The 20,219-nt window shown below is 34.6% G+C and overlaps 5 protein-coding genes across 5 annotated transcripts; 1 reads left to right on the forward strand and 4 right to left on the reverse strand.

The window, feature by feature from the left end:
* Window positions 1-1,406: 1,406 nt before the first annotated feature.
* Window positions 1,407-2,528, reverse strand: LOC106399814 (RING-H2 finger protein ATL70-like). Its single transcript, XM_013840267.3, has one exon. It carries the CDS (start codon window positions 2,213-2,215, stop codon window positions 1,688-1,690), a length of 528 nt encoding a protein of 175 aa, XP_013695721.2. The 5' UTR covers window positions 2,216-2,528; the 3' UTR covers window positions 1,407-1,687.
* A 4,046-nt stretch (window positions 2,529-6,574) lies between these two features.
* LOC106443506 (RING-H2 finger protein ATL70-like) lies at window positions 6,575-8,224 on the reverse strand. The gene has a single exon (XM_048775520.1). It carries the CDS (start codon window positions 7,345-7,347, stop codon window positions 6,850-6,852), a length of 498 nt encoding a protein of 165 aa, XP_048631477.1. The 5' UTR covers window positions 7,348-8,224; the 3' UTR covers window positions 6,575-6,849.
* Window positions 8,225-8,866: 642 nt separating this feature from the next.
* LOC125606449 (DExH-box ATP-dependent RNA helicase DExH1-like) lies at window positions 8,867-13,470 on the forward strand. Its single transcript, XM_048775517.1, has 15 exons — window positions 8,867-9,195; window positions 9,425-9,570; window positions 9,665-9,764; window positions 9,843-10,049; window positions 10,135-10,230; window positions 10,316-10,591; window positions 10,676-10,879; window positions 10,964-11,122; window positions 11,192-11,284; window positions 11,390-11,604; window positions 11,681-11,840; window positions 11,908-12,374; window positions 12,458-12,644; window positions 12,706-13,074; window positions 13,155-13,470. The coding sequence occupies exons 1-15, from the start codon at window positions 8,914-8,916 to the stop codon at window positions 13,284-13,286; spliced, it is 3,093 nt and encodes a 1,030-aa protein (XP_048631474.1). The 5' UTR covers window positions 8,867-8,913; the 3' UTR covers window positions 13,287-13,470.
* Window positions 13,471-13,563: 93 nt separating this feature from the next.
* On the reverse strand, window positions 13,564-14,940 carry LOC111204418 (putative F-box/kelch-repeat protein At3g22730). The gene has a single exon (XM_022699044.2). The coding sequence runs from the start codon at window positions 14,673-14,675 to the stop codon at window positions 13,599-13,601; it is 1,077 nt and encodes a 358-aa protein (XP_022554765.2). The 5' UTR covers window positions 14,676-14,940; the 3' UTR covers window positions 13,564-13,598.
* A 1,234-nt stretch (window positions 14,941-16,174) lies between these two features.
* LOC106447354 (E3 ubiquitin-protein ligase PUB23-like) lies at window positions 16,175-17,857 on the reverse strand. Its single transcript, XM_013889259.3, has one exon. It carries the CDS (start codon window positions 17,680-17,682, stop codon window positions 16,453-16,455), a length of 1,230 nt encoding a protein of 409 aa, XP_013744713.2. The 5' UTR covers window positions 17,683-17,857; the 3' UTR covers window positions 16,175-16,452.
* Between the last annotated feature and the right edge of the window lie 2,362 nt (window positions 17,858-20,219).

Here is a 20,219-nt window from a genome sequence, read left to right on the forward strand (position 1 = left end):
ATAATTTTCATAATTGATAGTGCTCAGCTACATTAAAAAGTCTAAATTTACAATATACACAGTTTTATTTACATCTTGAAACCTATTATCTAATTAAAATGATTCTAAAAAAAGTGCCAGCACGAAGAGTTAAAAAATATACTATAAAATATAATACATAACGTTAAAAATATATTATCAATAATCACTATAAAATCATGTTAGTAGTAACAAAAATGAAATGACAACACATTTATTAAAACCATAGAACGACACGCAATAAGGTGTTATTAAATATACGAATTACAAATTAAATATGCTCAACGCAAACACACATAAAAGTGAGACATCATATTTGAATATATTTAAATAAATAATTTTAAATATATTATATTCTACATAATTTTAAAATTACTTTAAAAAAACTAAATTATTAAAAAATAATATACAAATAAAACTAAAGCAATATTTTGTAACGTCAAAATAATAAATGAATAAAAAATATAGTATGCTAATAAAACAGATTTTAAATTTTAAAGACTTCTAATTCATGTAATATTACAAAATTCAAAATTTGTTTATTACAATTAATATTTTTATTAGATATATTAAAATAATATTCTAGATCGATATTGAATTGTCAGTTTTCAACTATTACACTTAAAAAAATATTATTAAGTACGCTTTTTTTTTTTGAAAATGAGGTTTTATATTTTAAGTAGGTTATTGGAGTATTTTTTCTTTTCGTAAATTTATTCGAGATGAGATTCGGATCTTTTAAACTAAGATAATTTGTGTTCTATACATAATTATATTTTTTTTACATAACTCTAAAATCTCGGACTTGATTCTTCATATTTTATTAGTTAATTGTGTTACATATAATAGAAATATTTAATTCAAACTAAAAATATAAAAAAAAATCAAATTAAAAAATTAGTTATATATAATTTAATATATAAAAATTCACATATAAATAAAAATGATAAATGTAACAAATTTAAATATATTATCTGCGCGTAGCGCGGAAAAAGGATCTAGTATGTGTAAAATGAATATGGTGTGATATTTTTTTTTTATCTTTCGAATAGTAAAATATAATAAAGGGCACTTTGGTAGTCAACTCATTTTATCATCTTTAACCTACTTAGTTTAAGCCAGTTGGGATTCGATAGAAAATTCGTTTTCGAGTGTTTTGTTTATTTCTCTTGGTCAATGTTTTATATCTGTTTTCTTACACTCTTAAAAGTTTTCTCGGATCATATATTATTCTGGCTGATGTTCACCAAACAAGACAAAGACCCTGCTAAAATATCTACTTTTATTTGATTCTATGTTCTCGTTATTTTCTATTGTATTGACGCCTCAAATATTTCTATTCAAATGATCGATCTTTCAGAGCCCAAAAGTTCAATACAAGCCAAGAATGAAGAAACATATTTCTAAACGACTTTCATTATTCTTTCATGGCATAGAATTCAACTTGTTTACAAAATAAAACAAAAACCAAAGCAGCCTATCCAACAAGATTGTAAAATTACCCTTAGTTTTCTTCCTTTTACAAATCTTTGGTTTCAAAGAATATATACGATGATCAAATTAGTGACCAAAAATGAAAACTTTACAAGGAACTAAAGAAAAATTCAAGAAGATATATATATATATATATCATGAACACTACTTTTGGCTTCGGAGTATAATAAAATAATCATGACATCCTGGTGGTGGCGACGGAGGAGGCTAAGGGAACAACCTCGACGAGGGGAGTGGGGAGAGGAGTAGGAAGCGGCGAAGTCCTGCAGACAGGACACGTAGGATTGAGTCTAAGCCACGTGTCGATACATTTGAGGTGGAAGAGGTGTTTGCAATCTGGTAGTTGCCGCAGCAGATGATTCCCCTTGTAGTTTCCTAAGCAAATGGGACAACACGACGACGTGGAGCTTCTCTTTGCTTCCGAGTAGAGGATCTTCGGATAGCTTTGAATGGTGTCCTCGTCCAGACCTGGGACAACGTCAATGATGACATGGTGGTGGTGGTGATGGACATGTGTTGAATCTTGATCTGTTTCTGAAGAGTGCTGGTTACGTGCGCAGAAGTAAGAGGCGAGGGTGATGGTTGTGATGAGGAGAAGCACTCCGATGGAGATTCCAATCCCGTATCTGAATCCTCCTGTATCGTCAGTACCGAGCAGGCCGTTGTAATCCGGCGTCGGCGGCGGCGGTTGGAAGGCGTTCATGGCGGCTGCGGTTTGATGGGTTTTAGAGGAGGAAGAAGAGAATTTATAGAGAGGTTTTGGTCAGCTATTTAATTATAAGACATGGAAACCGAAGCATATTGGGGTTATTAAAAGTCAACACTAAGAGAAAGAGGTAAGAGATGCATGTGAATGAAGATAAGAAAGCTTGTCAAAGCAAAAAGCATGGTGTGACTTTTGGTTTTATAGTAATTAATCTATATATGAAAATTGCTAATATTGTAATTGTATAAGCATAGACTCATTGATTCGATCGTTGTTTTAGTTATTATAAGATTTTGACCTAAATGAGATGAAGTTTCTTGGTTTCTTAATTACTCGTATTATAAATACCCTTTACGAAGAAAAGTTAGATGGATTTTTTTTTTGATGCTTAAGTAGACGATCAAAATAACAACATATTAAAACAAACAACTAAAGTTGATCATTATATTTAGAGAAATATATACACTTTAAGTGGTCGAAAAACCAATTAACACACACACATATATATATATATATATATATATATATATATATATATATATATATATTTTTTCGTGAGACATTTCTCCCAATCTGAAATTTCGAAAACATTTGTTTTGTATAAACTGAGATGCTGACAAAAGAGATTTAACTCCCGGCTATGATAATCATCGTTGACAAAAAAACTATGATAACCATCTTCTATCTTGCACTTCACGGCCAGGTTAGTTACTACACCAGTCGCACCCAATAGTCCAATACTCTGGAGAGTTGTAATATTAAATATAGTTAATGCGTCATTGCCTGCATGATGTTTATTTAATATACACTCAGGACTATATGCACTTATAAACAGATATGTTTGAAGCAGGGCCGTCTTAAACTCAATAAAGACCCTGTTCAGAAAAAAAAAACAAGGTCCTCTATAATAACCTAAATAATTTATGTTTTTTTCTTAACAAAATATTATTATAAGATATAATAAATACACACAATCTAATATATAAGTAGAAGAAAAATCTTTTGGTTTTATGATTAAAAACTTACAAAAAAACACCTCTTTGAGACTTTGATTTTTTCAAATTTTTTTTCTTTTGATTTCTTTTTGTATCCATAATTAGGAGTTATAATCTATATAAAAACTAATAAAGCAAAGAACCTGGATAGTCGTTAGACAAAAAGCCATAGACTCTTGATTTGATTAAACAAGTAGTTGGAGACTCTTCATTTTTCTTCTCGACAGAAGCTTAGACTAGTCTTTTTTGTTTGTGTTTATTATTTTTTGTAAAAGATATTGAAAAAAAAATATTTCTCTCCTTATTTATAATCACTAATTAATCATAGTTTCCTAAACATAATCAATTTAGAATTTTAACTTTCTAAATTTACATTGAATATTAAAACAAACACCGGCATCTATTTTGTACTTTCCAAAATATATAATTGATATAAATGTTAATTACTTCCTGAATTATTGCATTTTGTTAGTTATGTAAACAAAATCAAATTTGTAATATATATTTATTGGTTAGTAAATAAAAAATTAAACTGAAATATAGTTATCTGATTTTTAAATTTATAACTATTACTAAAACAAAAAAATTATGGGCCCTCTAAAATTTTGGACCATGTTCGACCGCTCCACTTGCACGTGCTAAAAGACGGTCCTGGTTTGAAGTGTAATACAGACAAAACGTATAATTTAAACGACTGTACAATATAATAAAGAGCTTGTTATAAGTTAGTTGCTCAGCAACAGTCCATCACGAATGTAGATACTTTACGCATAACACCAACAAAAATTATTGGAAATCATAACATTATGTTCAAAGGCTACATCTCTACTCATAGTATCTTAATAGATTTTTGAAAATATAATAAAAAGAAAAATAGTAAAGTAATATGAGGATATTTCAAAAAACTTGAGATGCTCATAGTATTTCAAATGAAATACTTTTGCATATCTCAAATTTTGGGATACTTATAGATTACTTTGTTTTTTTAATTTATTCTTTATTAGTATTATTTTAATATTTTTTGAAAATGGAAATACTCTCAAAAAGTTAGTAAACATGTAAGAGCATCTATAGCGTGAATGTCTCGCCCAGTCTCTTGTTAGAAAAAGTCACAAAATGCTGAAAGAGAAAAAGAAGAAGAGGAAAGAAAAGCAGAAATGTTTCTTCTTCCAGAGACGAAGAAGACATGGGAAAATACTTAGTGCCAGGTGTTAATATATCAATGACTCAAATTTATTTTATTTGATATTTAGTTATTTATTGTTATAAAATAGATGAGAATTAGAAAGAGATACTTGTTACTAATGATGTTCTTAATATTATTTTAGGTAATATTATTTTAGTATATTAAGATGATTTGTTTTTTGTAGTAAAAATATCTAAAATTCTATTGTATTACTAAAACAAAGATATCCGTAGAATTATTTTCTCAAATGCTTTTGGAAGTCTCTTTATAAAAGGAGGATTCTCTATAATTTTATTTTTTCTCTCATATTTTTAGTTTTTTTAATAATATTTTGATTAAGAATTATGGGAAGAGCTCTCTACTAAGGGTCTGACTGGTTCAAACGCAGCGGTTGCGGTTGCGGCTGCGGGCGTTTGCGGATGCGGGTGGTTGCGGTTTCTAGCGGATTTAAGAGATTTGTACGACTGGTTCTGCGGTTAGAAATTGGTGCGTTTGCGGGATACTTATGACTGGTTAACTACCAAATACAGCAGCAGTTAAATAATAAATTAACAATATTTACATTTTATATAATTATAAAAATATCAAAAATCATAATATTATAATAAATATGTAAATTATATTTTCAAAGTTATAGTTTTAAATTTTTAAAATTATAGAAAATATTTTTATTTTAAAATTTTATAATATTAATTAAAATATAATAGATATATATATATTTTAGTATTTTTATAATTCCATTTTAAAAAATTTATTGAATATTTTTATTTTTGTATTTATATGGTTTTTAAAGAAAAAGAAAAAAAATTATCTTCCCGCAACCGCCCGCAACCGCAAACGCTAGCTGGAACCAGCTTTTGATTTTAAGAGGTTCAGAGCGGTTTGAAGCGATTTGTAGCGGTTTGTATGATTGTTTCGAAATGCTGTCAACCGCTATCAACCGCAAAAGCTGCGTTTGCGGGTGGTAGCGGGAAAACCAATCAAGCTCTAAAGACATCTTTAGTGGGAAGCTTCGGACATCTTTAATGAGAAACTCTTCCCATAATTCTAAACCAAAATATTATTAAAAAACTAAAAAAAGGAGAGAAAGTTTTCTTGTTTTAGTGATACAACACAATTTTAGATATTTAATTTTACTACAAAAAGCAAATCATCTTAATATACTAATATAATATTACCTAGAAATTAGTTTTGAGAAACTAACCAGTGGTGATGCTGTAAGGGACACTATGAAGATGCGATGCATTATAAAAGAGCAGAAGCTTTTCTATTTCTTGTTTATCCAAAAAATCATGGGCTTAGACAATCTTTATCGGGCCGGAAACTATACCATTTTATATTCAACTTATTTTCCGTCATTGATATTGAATTCTCGATCCTGCAAACTATTTTCTTTCTTATACCTTTATCAATAGGTTCTCACAAACCCAACACAAAATAGGGCTCCATTGAAATATTCTTTTATCCGATTACTACCTAAGGTATCCAAAGCCTGATTTAGGAGCAACTAATATAATTATTATAATAAAAAAAAGTAAATCCAAGCCTGCATGTGCATGTTTCGAATGCTACGGTGTGAAATGTAAATATGCTATCTTACAAAATGTTTTTAGATTTCGGTTCTTGTAGTTTCACTATTCAGATTAATAAATGAAAGATATATGTGTAAAATGAATGTGGTGTGATAATTTATGTTTTTCTGAGTATTTGAAAACAAAAATAAAGGGTTTGGTAGTTAATACATTATATCATCTATAACCTACTTAATTCTGAGCCAGCTGGAATTTGATACATAAGTCGTTTTCGAGTGTTTTGCTTATTTCTCTTGGTCAATGGTTTATATCTGTATTCTTACACCCTCTTAAAAGTTTTCTCGTATCATATAATTTATACTGGTTGATAATCACCAAATAAGACAAAACAAAGGCACTGCAGAAAAACCCACTTTTGTTTGATCTTATGTAGGCAATCCGCCAATCCGCCAATCCGTCTGAAACGCCTAACTGTGTAACGGATTTGATCCCACTAGATTAAGTTTCTATAACTTGTTCTCGTTTTTTTCTATTGGATTGACGCCTCAAGTTTTTTATTTAAATAATGTGTCAGAGCCCAAAAGTTCAATACAAGCCAAGAATCAAGAAAATATATTTCAATTCCCTCTCGACATTTCAAAACGACTTAATATTCTTTTTCGTGGTACCTGCAGGTACGTAATAGTATAATACCTGGAGTATAACTTTTTACAAAAGAAAACGTCATAGAACTTATTGTGAAATTTACCCTTAACTTTCTTCCTTTACAGATTCCAAATTATATATACAATCATCAGTTAGTGACCGAAATTGAAAGCTTTAAAAGGAACTAAATTAAGAAGTAACTGAAGAAGATAAATATCATGAACACTATTATTGACTTTGGTTCAGGATTCTTGAGGTTATACAAACAATTAATCAGGACATCCTGATGGTGGCGACAGAAGAGGCTAAGGAAACAACCTCGGCGAGGGGAGTAGGAAGCGGCGAAGTCCGGCAGACAGGACACGTAGGATTTTGTCTAAGCCACGTGTCGACACATTTGAGGTGGAAGAGGTGGTTACAATCTGGTAGTTGCCGCAGCATATGATTCCCTTTGAAGTCTCCTAAGCATATGTGACAACACGACGACGTGGAGTTTCCCTTCACTTCCGAGTACAGGATCTTTGGGTAGCTCTGAATGGTATCCTCGTCCAGACCTGGGACAACGTCGATGATGACATGGTGGTGGTGATGTACACGAGTCAAATCTTGATTGGTTTGTGAAGGTGATGAAGAGTGCTGGTTACGTGTGCAGAAGTAAGAGGTGAGTGTGATGGTTGTGATGAGGAGAAGCACTCCGATGGAAACTCCAACTCCGTAACTGAATCCTCCGGAGAAAACCGGCATCTGCGGCGGCGGTTGGAAGGTATTCATGGTGGCTGCGGTTTAATGGTTTTTGGTTAATGAGGTTTAGAAGAGGAAGATGATAAATAATAGAGGTTTCGTCAGCTATATGATTGATTATAAGGTATGGATAGAGAAGCATGTTGGGATTGTCAAAAGTCAACGCTAAGAGAAGGGATGAGATGCATGGAAAGCTTGTCAAAGCAAGCATGGTGTGACCTTTGGTTTTCGTAATCCATGCATGTATAAAATTGCTAATATTCTAAGTGTATATTGTATAAGCATATTCTCATTTGTTCGTTATTTTATGTCATGAAAATATTCCAAATGGGATTTCATTCGTATTATAAATAGATGATTTTTTTTGACAACATAAATAGATATGATTTAAAAGTGTTTAAGTAAACGACAATATAACAACATATTAGATTGGAACACAATATTTGTCATCTCTAAATCTGTTTCCTCTCTAAATATCCAAATATAACTTTGCATTTGTTGGTTTAACAATATATAATTATTTCTATGATAAAAATTAAACATTTTCGTAGTGTAGAATAATATATATGGTGACAAATTTTTTTTTTACTTAGATATATAATCAAAAACTAGCTGAAATCATAAATAACTTCATCTTCTTTTTTTCTTGCACTTCACGGCCAAGTTAGTTACTACACCAATCATCAGGGTCGGCTTTGAGAATTTAGGAATTATAAACATTTCTTAAGAGCTTTTATAAAAAAAATCTTCATAATTTGGGGCTTGTACTAATGTAAGAAAACTCTAAAAATTTAGGGCCAAAAGCCGATACGTTGAACAATTGTTATAATAAACAAAGTTTTTTTTTTGAACTGAATAATAAACAAAGTTAATGCGTCATTGCATGCCTGCATGACGTTTATTTCAATATACACTTATATAAACAGATAAACTCGAACGCATAACAAGAATAAGACCTAACATATATTATAAACGAGGATACTATACTTTATAAGGTGCTTGGAAGCCACTTGACAAGCGAGAGGCCATCACGAATATATATATTCATGTATGCATAACGCCAGCAAAATGATTGAAACATCATAACAATATTTGATTCCAACGACCTTTAGTTAACATGGAATGAGACCATCAAGATGAGAGTGGCCTTTCTTCAAAAAAAAAAAAGATGAGAGTGGCATATGTTTTTCTGTTTCCAAAAACACATTTACTAATTTCTTTGGTCTTGGTTATCCAAAAAATCATGGGCTTTAAAACACTTTTTTATTCGGGCCCGAAACTATACCATATGACATTTCACTTTTTTTTCCTTTTTTTTTTTGCGGTCAATGATATTGAATTCTTGATCTTGAAAACTAATTTCCTTTGGATTAGCAGCTAGAGGGTATAAAACAAATACTAAGCATAAAAAGTTTGAAGAGGTAACAAAGAAATAAGAAATGGTTACTGAAAAAGCAATTAGGTTTAGCACCATTGGGTGCATCTTTGTTCAGTCTCCGACAGACGCACACATTACAAAAAAAAAACGTTCAGTGCGATTGCAACTTAAAAAAAAAAACCACTTCCAGAAACTTTATAAAATAAAACATTACACGAATGCACCTGGCATCTCTCTCGCCTCTTTCCACACTTCGCTTCCTCCTTCCATTATCTCCCAAACTCTTTCCTCTTCCTTCTCTCTTCCGAATCTCTGCCATGGGTCCTAACTCTCAGGGTGGTCGCCGAGGCGGAGGTTTCTCCTCAAATCGCGGTGGAGGTCGCCGTGGTGGACGCGGAGGCGGCGGCGGTGGTGGACGCGGCGGAGGAGGTGGCCGTGGAGAACAGAGATGGTGGGATCCGGTGTGGAGAGCCGAGCGTTTACGCCAGCAACAGGCTGAGGTAATGAATATGAAGTCCTTTCAAATTTAGGAATCTGGGAACTGAACAATCTGAGTTCAGTTAATGAGAGCTTCTTGTCGGAACGGTACTTAGATTTACTACATAGGTTTTGGTCGTGTTGGTCAAATTTTTTTGTCCCCCGACATAAGCTTAGGTTTAGGGTATCCCCTGCATTGTCTGTGTGTGTGGATAATCATAAGAAGGCTAATGTGAATCAGTTCAATTTCAGATGGAGGTTTTTGATGAGAATGAATGGTGGAACAAGATTGAGCAGATGAAAACTGGAGGCGAACAAGAGATGGTGATAAAGCGTAATTTCAGCCGTGGTGATCAGCAAACACTCGGTGATATGGCTTATCAGATGGGTCTTTACTTGTAAGTCTTTTATCTTCTCAACGACTTCTTTAGCTTTCGTGGTGTGAGAGTATGTCATGAAACTTTTTTCTTTTCTTTTTTTTGTTGTTGAAAGCCATGCTTACAATAAGGGGAAGGCTCTTGTACTTAGCAAAGTTCCTTTGCCAGATTATAGAGCAGATCTTGATGACCGACATGGTTCCACTCAGAAGGAGGTAATAGAAGTAACACTAGTAAGCAAAATTTATATTCGGAGTTGGTTGCTGAATAGCTTAAATTCTCTTTACTTGTAGATTCAAATGTCTTCAGAGACAGAGAGAAAACTTGGAAGTCTTTTGAAAACAACACAACAAGTAGGCTCTACTTCAGGATCTAACGACCAACAGGATCGTACATCAGCTATTGGCGTGAAGAAATCTGATTCTGCTTCCAAATTTTCTGATTCTCATGAGAAAGAAAAATTCAGTGTTGCACTCAAGGACAGGCAGGATAAACTAAAGGTAACATATGGCTAAAGAAAACTTCATGCATCAAAAAGTAAATGTAGATAACATCAATTTTTTTTTAATTTTTTTTTCAACACAGGCAACTGAAAGTGTAAAAGCACTTCATGCTTTCAGAGAAAAGCTACCTGCTTTCAAAATGAAACAAGACTTCCTTACCTCTGTTTCGGAAAATCAGGTAATATCTTATTATGTTTCTCTCGAGATATAAGTAGTTTTGATCTTGGACTAATAGTTGTGTCATGTGTTTATTTTTTTTCCAGGTACTGGTAGTTTCAGGAGAGACAGGATGTGGTAAAACAACACAACTTCCTCAGTTTATTTTGGAGGAGGAGATATCATCCCTGAGAGGTGCTGACTGCAACATAATATGCACACAACCTAGACGTATATCTGCCATATCCGTGGCATCTCGTATATCTGCTGAAAGAGGTGAACCCATCGGTGAATCTGTGGGTTACCAGATCCGTCTTGAATCAAAGCGTTCTGACCAAACACGGTTGCTGTTTTGCACAACTGGTGTTTTACTAAGACGGCTAGTAAGTTTTAACTGTTAATAAACTACTCATCAACACTCTCTTTGAACTATGATGTTTTAGACTTAAGTAACTTTTGAAATGCAGATTGAGGATCCTAATCTAAGCGGCGTAAGCCATTTGCTAGTGGATGAAATTCACGAGAGAGGCATGAACGAGGACTTCTTACTAATCATACTAAGGGATCTTCTTCCTCGACGTCCTGATTTGCGTCTTGTTCTGATGAGTGCTACTATTAACGCTGACATGTTCTCAACGTATTTTGGGAACGCTCCAACTATGCATATCCCTGTAATGCCTTGGTCATTTTATCTAAGGTCTTGTTTATGATATGAATATTTGTGTTGTGACTCATCTTTTAAATTTGTTTGCTAGGGGTTCACATTCCCTGTGACAGAGTTATTCCTAGAAGATGTGCTTGAGAAAAGTCGCTATACTATTAAGCCGTCAGACTCAGGGAATTATCAAGGTGGCTCTAGAGGTAGAAGAAGAGACTCAGAATCCAAGAAAGATGACCTGTCTACACTCTTTGAGGTATGCAAACATATGTTTTACCTTAAAAGCTTGAGATTTGCTTTACCAATTGTTATTTCAATTGTTTAGGATATTGACATCAATGTTCACTACAAAAGTTATAGCTCAGCCACAAGACTTTCTCTCGAAGCATGGTCTGGTGCACAGATTGATTTGGAGCTGGTATGAGTTTTGTTCTATCCTCTTTGCAGCTTCCAGCTAATAACTAGTTCGTATAACTGCTAAAGGAGAATCTCATTAAGAATATATCTTGAAACTTGGTTGTAGGTGGAGGCAACAATAGAACATATTTGCCGTCGTGAAGGTGATGGAGCCATTCTTGTTTTCCTCACTGGCTGGGATGAGATTTCGAAGCTGCTTGAAAATATCAAAGGGAACAGGTTACTTGGAGAGTCTAGCAAATTCTTAGTTCTTCCTCTTCATGGTTCAATGCCTACTGTTAACCAACGCGAAATCTTTGACCGTCCACCTCTTAACAAACGGTTAGCCTTTATAACCTATTGTTCTCCTCTCATCAACTCTTTTCTAAGCCAATGATCTGTTTTTTTTCCTTTGTAGGAAGATAGTTTTGGCTACAAACATTGCTGAGAGCAGTATCACAATCGATGATGTTGTATACGTTGTGGACTGCGGTAAAGCAAAGGAAACAAGCTACGATGCTTTGAACAAAGTGGCTTGTCTCTTACCATCATGGATCTCAAAGGCTTCAGCTCATCAGGTAATATCATGTTTCAATCAACATTTATAAGTTGTAAGATCTTATTAACTCTGGTACAAAAATGTAGAGACGAGGACGTGCAGGACGTGTCCAAGCTGGAGTGTGTTATAGGCTTTACCCAAAAGTTATTTACGATGCTTTCCCTCAGTATCAGTTACCAGAGATCATACGGACTCCATTGCAAGAGCTGTGCCTGCACATCAAAAGCTTGCAGGTTGGATCCATAGGATCTTTCTTGGCGAAGGCGCTTCAGCCGCCTGATGCTCTCGCTGTTGAGAATGCTATTGAGCTTCTCAAAACAATTGGGGCTTTAGATGATATAGAAGAGCTGACACCCCTTGGTCGTCATCTTTGCACTCTACCTGTTGACCCTAACATAGGAAAGATGCTTCTCATTGGAGCTATCTTCCAGTGTGTCAACCCTGCGCTGACAATAGCCTCTGCTCTGGCGTACCGTAGTCCCTTTGTCTTACCGCTAAATAGGAAAGAGGAAGCTGATGAAGCCAAAAGATACTTTGCTGGTGACTCCTGCAGGTATATGACCTAGAAACGAATCTTACTTTGTTTTTTTTTTCTGTTTCTTACAGAACAGGTTTTGGCGTTTATGTGTTGTGCAGTGATCACATTGCTTTAGTTAAGGCCTTTGAAGGGTATAGAGACGCAAAGCGTGGTGGACACGAAAGAGATTTTTGCTGGGAGAACTTTCTTTCCCCTCTAACCCTAAAGATGATGGAGGATATGAGGAACCAGTTTCTTGATCTTCTTTCAGATATAGGGTTTGTTGACAAATCAAGAGGACCAAACGTAAGCCCCAAGAAACCATTCCTTAATAATCTAAAAGCTGCTGACCTTTTTTATTTCTCAGGTATACAATCAGTACAGCCAAGACATGGAGATGGTAAGCGCGGTTCTGTGTGCGGGGCTGTACCCAAACGTTGTGCAATGCAAAAGAAGAGGGAAGCGCACTGCCTTCTACACTAAAGAGTTGGGTAAAGTTGATATCCACCCTGGATCAGTCAATGCTAGGGTGAATCTCTTCTCGTTGCCATACTTGGTTTACAGCGAGAAGGTGAAGACGACAAGTGTTTATATCCGGGACTCGACGAACATATCGGATTACGCACTGCTTATGTTTGGTGGGAGTCTTATGCCAAGCCAGACCGGGGAAGGTATTGAGATGTTGGGAGGGTATCTCCATTTCTCTGCCTCGAAGAACGTCTTGGAACTGATACAGGTAAAAAGATTGGATTGTCTTTGTCAGATATTTTTCTTGTGTGTGTTTTGTGATATGAAGAGGGGAATGTGATTGTGCAGAGGTTGAGGGGAGAGGTGGATAAGCTGCTGAATAGGAAGATAGAGGATCCGAGTTTGGACATAACGGTGGAGGGGAAAGGTGTGGTTTCGGCTGTAGTGGAGCTGTTGCGTAGCCGTAGCATCAGATATTAGGGACAGCGTTATTTAAATCGAATACTAGCTTCATAAGTGGGACTTTAAGCTCAGGTTTAGGAATGCTTTGTTAGGCGGACGATAATTATTCTATCAATCATATCTCCGGACAATAATTATGTTTTGTTTGTTTGTTTGGTGCAAGTCTTTTGCATTGCTTGTTATTTTATCTAAATCTTGAATGTAATGCTAAGAAAATATGAATCATAAAGTAACATGTAATGTAAAACATAAATTATGAAATTAATTGTTTTCGACAACAACCGAAAAAACGAAGGAAAAGAAGAGTTATGATTGATTCTCTTCTTTTGTCTAATCTTGCTGGATGTGAACCAAGCTTGGAACATAACTAAAGATGAATGGCGGGAAATCTAGCTGCATGGATTGAACATAAGGCGTTTCTGTGTAAGAGTCAAAGTCTTCTCCAAAAGTGTACACCATGCTACTAATCCAAGGACATGAATCACAACACAAGACCACCTTCTTCTCTTCGTCCACCATAAAACTTTGAAAACGACGGTCAATTGCCTGGAAATCCACTTTAAAGGATTTGCTCCATGATAACGCTACTGCTTCATTATCAATTTTATCGCTCACCCATACTTGCATCTTGTTTGAAACAAAGCAATGCATACTTAACACTGAGAGTTGTTCTTCTCTAACAACTGATAGAGACATGATAGAAGGAGGATTTTTTGGCAGGGAGAAACGTTTAAATCTCTCTGTCGTAAAATCAAAACTGAGTACAAATCTTTTGTTCTTGAAAATTCTATCCTCAGCAAGCCAGAAAGTATTTCCCTGTGAAGACACCTGATTTGGCAGTGTGAGCTTGCAGTCGAGAGCAATGTCATCACGAACCCTCCATGAATCAGAGCCAAACTCATAGATTTCAGACGTATTGTTTAGTTGGAAATCGTGCCGGCACCTCAAGATTTTGTAGCTATGGTAAGATTTGTTCTTCTGGTATCCTAGAGCAAAGTTAGAGGAATAACCAGTAGTTTTGGGTTGGATCCACCTGGTTTCTCCCAAACATGGATTCCACACAACGAGTCTATTGTTATTGGTGAAGCACAACAACAAACCGCCGCAATGTAACACTTGGGTTATATCCACTTGTTCTAAATTATAATGGAGGCCAACTGCACCCTTAACCTCTATAGATGGAGGAGCAACTTTGAGATTGACGCTCATTGGACAAAACTTATTTTCCTTCAACATGAGAACCTGAAACTGCTTTGGAGCTTTACGAAACTGCTTCTCGGTGAATCTTTGGTCCTTAACTAAAGAGTTCCATCGTCTGCAAGTAGATCGCAACCGACATAGAGTTGTTGACGGAACCCTACAGAGTATTTCTTCTAACAAATCCGGTGTAAGATCAGATATCATCATTATTTCTCTCCCAAGCAAGAAAAGAACTAGTAGCAAAACAAGAAACTAGGGTTTTGATTTTCTCTGCATATATGGCCCTTGAGCCAATCTTGTTATTATGATGTATATAAAAAAGTAAACACATCTGCTAAAAAGCTACTAATTCCTTTTCCTATGTGGATTCTATACGACAAGTTCTAATTTACTTGAGTTTTTATTTACACTGGGTTAGATAATTTACAAATTTAATTGTTTTTTATTTAAACTAAGAAGCAAACTAACCCCACAATTCTAAAACTACAAAACATATTAAATAGAGAGAATGGTTCAATTACAGAATCTATATGATCCCACTCCAACACCTGGTTTACGGATAGTCAGACCTTTGTACCTGAGAGCATCCACAACCATGATCCTTAGTTGGAGTCCTTAAAAAACAAATTATTATAAAATTATATGGAGCCCACGATTTTTAGGTTTTTGTGCAAGTTAGTGCTCCTAAATTCCTTAGCTAAGGATCAATTTTGTGGAATCTCTTAACTATTCGTGTGCCCCACTGACATGTGGCGGCCCACGATTGGTTATATATATTTTTTTAAAAAAAATCTAGAAAAAAAAAGAAAATAGTTAAAAAAAATAGAAAAACATTTTTTTTAAGGATTTTCATGGAAGTCCACGGTTGTGGATGCTCTGAGGAAGCTAAGCCACAAGCCCACTCACACAGTTAGGCCTTAGAATAAAATCCTTGATCGAAATCCAGACCGAATCCAAACTAAAAATGAATTTTGATTTTTTTTGTTTGATCATAAAGGACTGGTTGTAGTTTTACAAAGTTGTTGGATTACTTTTGCATATGACTGAAGTTTGTGTATACTTTTGTGTTTAAAATCAAGTTTAAGTCATTTTTGACAAATTTTCCAAAAATATAAGTCATAGATATCCGAAATATTTTGGATCAGATTGGGTTTCGTCTTTGATTCATTAGATACCAAATTTTTTAACCCATTTGAATATTTATTTATGTTCGGTCGAATTTGATTAGACTCTTTGGATTCAGGTTTTTTTCCCAACCCTATTTTCTTATATAAAAAAAATGAAAACATATTCCAGGAAGATTATTTGATGAAAAAAATAATATATATATATATATATATACCGCCATATATTTTAGCAATTAAATCTCCATAAAGAAAGATTGGCATATTAATTTAAAGTTATAATATTGACTTATATAAATTAGTCACATATAAACATTTCTAGAATGGTAAATTTTGAAGGAAAAAAATCCGTGTAAATGTTTTTATTAGTTCATGCAAAATTAAGGTTATATTATTAACTCTGTAATATTCCATTGAATTTGTAAATACATATGAATAGTACAATTTCATCACATATTTTTTTTAACCTAAATATAAAAATTTTGAAAATAAATTTGCTTACAAATATATATAAAGTGAATCCACTAGGGACTTGGATGCGAATCATCTTTTTTCTTTTTTTTTTAATAAAACACATTTTAATTAAATTCGCAACAAGCCAATTTAGATGATTCATATTAGCTTCATATTACAACATAGAAAGACAAAAAAATAAAACAAACGACAAAATCCCATAGGCAAAACAACACAATGCATCAAACGTATCCAGCCCCACGCTTGCACGGGGGCTATGCACCTAGTTACAGGAATAAACCACTAGTCTTTTCAACAAAATACAAAGAATAATTCTCATATAAGCGTCTGCACTCATTGAGTATCAGACTCGCTTGCATGACTGTATGTTGTTCTCTTGGTTTTCATCACGAGGGATATACAAGAATCATATTTCTTGGGAGACAAGGCGAGTCCTTCCAAACTCTAGCGTGCAACTTAAGCAACTCCTTTGCCTTCTCTTTAGTCTTGCTTCCACAGCTAACCTGAAGCACAAGAAACAGCTTTTCTACAACCCCCAACTGTAACATCTCGTGCAGCAAAGCCGGTGTGGCGCAGAACCTTCCCACCGATAACAAAACCCTAACAGCTCTATCGCTAGCCGTCTGCGAAACCCTAAGTACCTTCTTGCACACCACAGCTATGGCTGCTCTGTGGTTCAAGAACTCGGCTCGTCCCTCCGCACACTGACACAACATATCAAGAACAACCATCGCCATCTCTGGCCCTCTCCTATCTGATGAGAAGCTCTCGTCCATGAGAAGCTCGATTATCACGGAGATCGCTCCAGCTTCCACGGCCTTGTGTCTGTTTCTTCCCCATGGACATATGGTCACCAACACATGCATCGCGGCTTTTGTCGCCTTGTGTGAGATTCTGTCGTCCAAGATCTGGACAACCTCGGTGAAAACCGATCGCTTCAAAGTCATAATCTGCATTGGATCCGCTACTTCAAGAATGTTCTTTAGAAGCAAAGTCGCATAGGCTCTTGACTCGTAGATCCCTCTCTGCATGATCTTGATCAGAGACTTTACGATATTGCCACCTTTCTTGTTGTTCAAAAGATTCCTGAGGACTCTCTCCGAACATTCAAGATGGTAGAATAAGCTGAGGGCTTCGTCGCTCAAGCTCACCATCGAAGAGTCAACCCCGTTGTTGCTTATTATGGTGGCCAAGAACTCCGGAACTCCTGCCACCTCCAAACACCGTTTGTTGGTGGCGTTCTCCGACACGATCTGACGAAGTCGTTTGAGACATTTGACCTTGTTTTTATGCGAAGAGGCTGAATCTCTTATGAGTTTTTCGATCTCAGATTTACATATAGGAGATCTCGGGGTAGGGATTCTCTCTACACCGTAGGAAGCGTTTAAAGTGCACCAAGATTGGATGAGACGGCGAAGAGTGTGGTTCGGCGTGAGATCTGCGTCGGTTATGTCTTGTTTTGTGACCGGACACGAGTTCTTCTTTCCTGAAAAGAGCCATTTCTCGATGCTGTCTCTGTCGTAGGTTATTCCAGTGGAGACTATTACTGGATCTTTCATGATCTCTAGAGAGATGGGGCAAAGAAAGAACGGTGGGATCTCGATCTCTTCATCCATTAATCCTCCGGAAAAAGTAATGAAGAGGTTGTGAAGTTTGATGAGAACCCAGATGAATATATGATCAAAGAAGCTGAGGAAACAAAACAAGAATTATATAATTTTCTTGCCACGAGATGTAGTAGTTGGGTTTTGGGAAGATGTATTGGTTTGAATAAGTTATGAAGAAGAGAGAGTGGAGTTTGGGTGGTTTAAATATAAAGGAGATGGCTGAAATCCACAATTATTAAAAAGTCAAAACACGGAAAATACAAATTCTATATTGCAAAATTTTTTGTAAAGCTGTCCCTATATATGCCAAAAATATATAAAAAGATAGTTTATTAGTATTGTTATCTTATGGAACGAACGAGGAACAAAGAATTGACTTTGTTTTTTCTTTTGAGTTGGGTGGTGTACGAAAAAAAAGTTTTTAAAACACGTGAGAAGTATTAAGAGGTTTGACTTTTCAAAGTGAAATTTGTAACCAAACAGATAAGAAAATTAATGCTGATAAATAGGTGATAACGAGAGTCATTTGGTTGTGGCGGTGGTGAAAGAAAAAGTGTTTACTTCGTGTCTAGTTTGTTTTATTGATATGCCATTGATTGTTTCTTCTTTTGTTACCGACAAACCCTAAGTGCATTCCGCTGGACCCCATACAAAATTATAACTTATATTGTCGATACAAAGTAATATTTGATTAACTATCCGGCTGAAACCCAACCGACTAATCTGTTGGAAGCTTGTCTATCTGTACCGAATAAACCTGATTGTTTGCAATGAGAATAAGATAGTTGTGTCATCAAACCATACAAACGGGTAAAACAAACGGATAAATCTGAGTTTGGTAGATATCAAATCCGTATACACAATTTCTAGGCTCTTCTACAAAAAAAATATTGAATATTGACATCTCATTTAACCGTTTTTGTGATATTTCATAATTTGACAATTATGGACGTGGATCATGATATAATTGTAAATGGCTCTGTTTAGATGTCCAAGTCCAAGAAAATGGACAATATTTGACTTTTATGAGATAAAACCACTATATTAGATACGACTTAGAAATATAACATGAGCATCAAGTCGATCATGTTAAATCGTGTCGTATATTGAGTTTTTGATAGGAATTTACACATGCTTAATTTAGTAAAAAAAGTATATTTTTAAACGCTAAAATCATATAAACAACTAATCGACTCTCACCGACATAAATTCAGCTAAGTAGAATATCACAGGTACGTGGCCCAAACGTATCATATTACGGCTGGATCAGATTCAGATCAGTAGTGTGGACCATCAACAACTTATGCCACACCCACGCAAAAAATAATACGGTTTAAAAGATATTACCACTATACATAATAGATGCATGAATGTGCATGCGTGTATGAAATTTTCTTAGAATTATAACACAATATAATATTATATTATATCTTCATGCAAACTAGTTTACTAGTTTATTTGACCACACTCTTTTAGCAATTTCAGTAATATAATCTTACTTTACGCTAACAATTGCAACTGCTAGGTACAATGCATCTGAAGATCTTCTAACAATTTTATATAATTTTTGTTTCTTAAAAAAAACAATTTTATATATTTTTAAGATTCCTTTTGTGCTTCTTTTATTTCGTTTTCATTAACAAAGTTATTCGAGATTTCCAGGAAACGTCACCAAGTATTTGATTTCATGCTGTATATATATATATGAAATTTATTGAGTCCATTATTATATATTCATATTATTTGTCAAAATTTTCTATATGAGACTTAGATTAACTTCTTTCATCCTCTTTTCCAAACTAAGAACCACATTCCTTTCCTTCAACAAGTTTTTCTTGGCATCTATCTTATCGCATCTTCGACATCCGGTATCATTAATCACAAGCAGGGTGAAGCTAGTACAGCCACTATGGTGGCACATGCACCCATAATATTTTTAATAAGACTTATTTAGTATGTAAATAGTCACATAATTATGTTAGTTGTGATGGCTTAATGCATAAGTGCACCCCCTTTATATCTCAAGTTCGATTCCCTATTTGAACTTCCTATAATTTTCTAGTTTGTGTACCCACTAGAAAATGATGCTGGCTTCGCCCCTGATCACAAGGTTACTTCGAGGTTCTATAAAGATGTCCTTTCCATCTTTTGAACTTCAAAGATCTTCTGACTGGTTTCTGCTATGTATTTCTCATTCCTATTAGAAGAGTATTTTGGTCTTTTTGTAGATTTTGGTCATCTCGTTCAGATACTAATTGTTTGAATTTGTTGAGTCTATATATAATTCTCTATTGTCCGATTATTATAATATTGTCTACTTTTAGATATAAAAGACAATCATGCATGGATTTTTTTCTTGAGTTCATTCCCAAAAGTTAATCATATATAGTTGAACTTTTTATTATTTGTCTAAACTTTCGATTTGGGATTAAGATTGACATCTCTCAAAATCTGCATAAGTCGTTATATGTTGATATTAAAATTATATGGTAAAAATAAAAATGATTGTAGAATGCAATATCGTGGGCTTACAAGTTTGTAAGCCA

Source organism: Brassica napus, chromosome A3, assembly GCF_020379485.1.
Source record: "Brassica napus cultivar Da-Ae chromosome A3, Da-Ae, whole genome shotgun sequence".
In the NCBI taxonomy this organism is placed as follows: Eukaryota; Viridiplantae; Streptophyta; class Magnoliopsida; order Brassicales; family Brassicaceae; genus Brassica; species Brassica napus.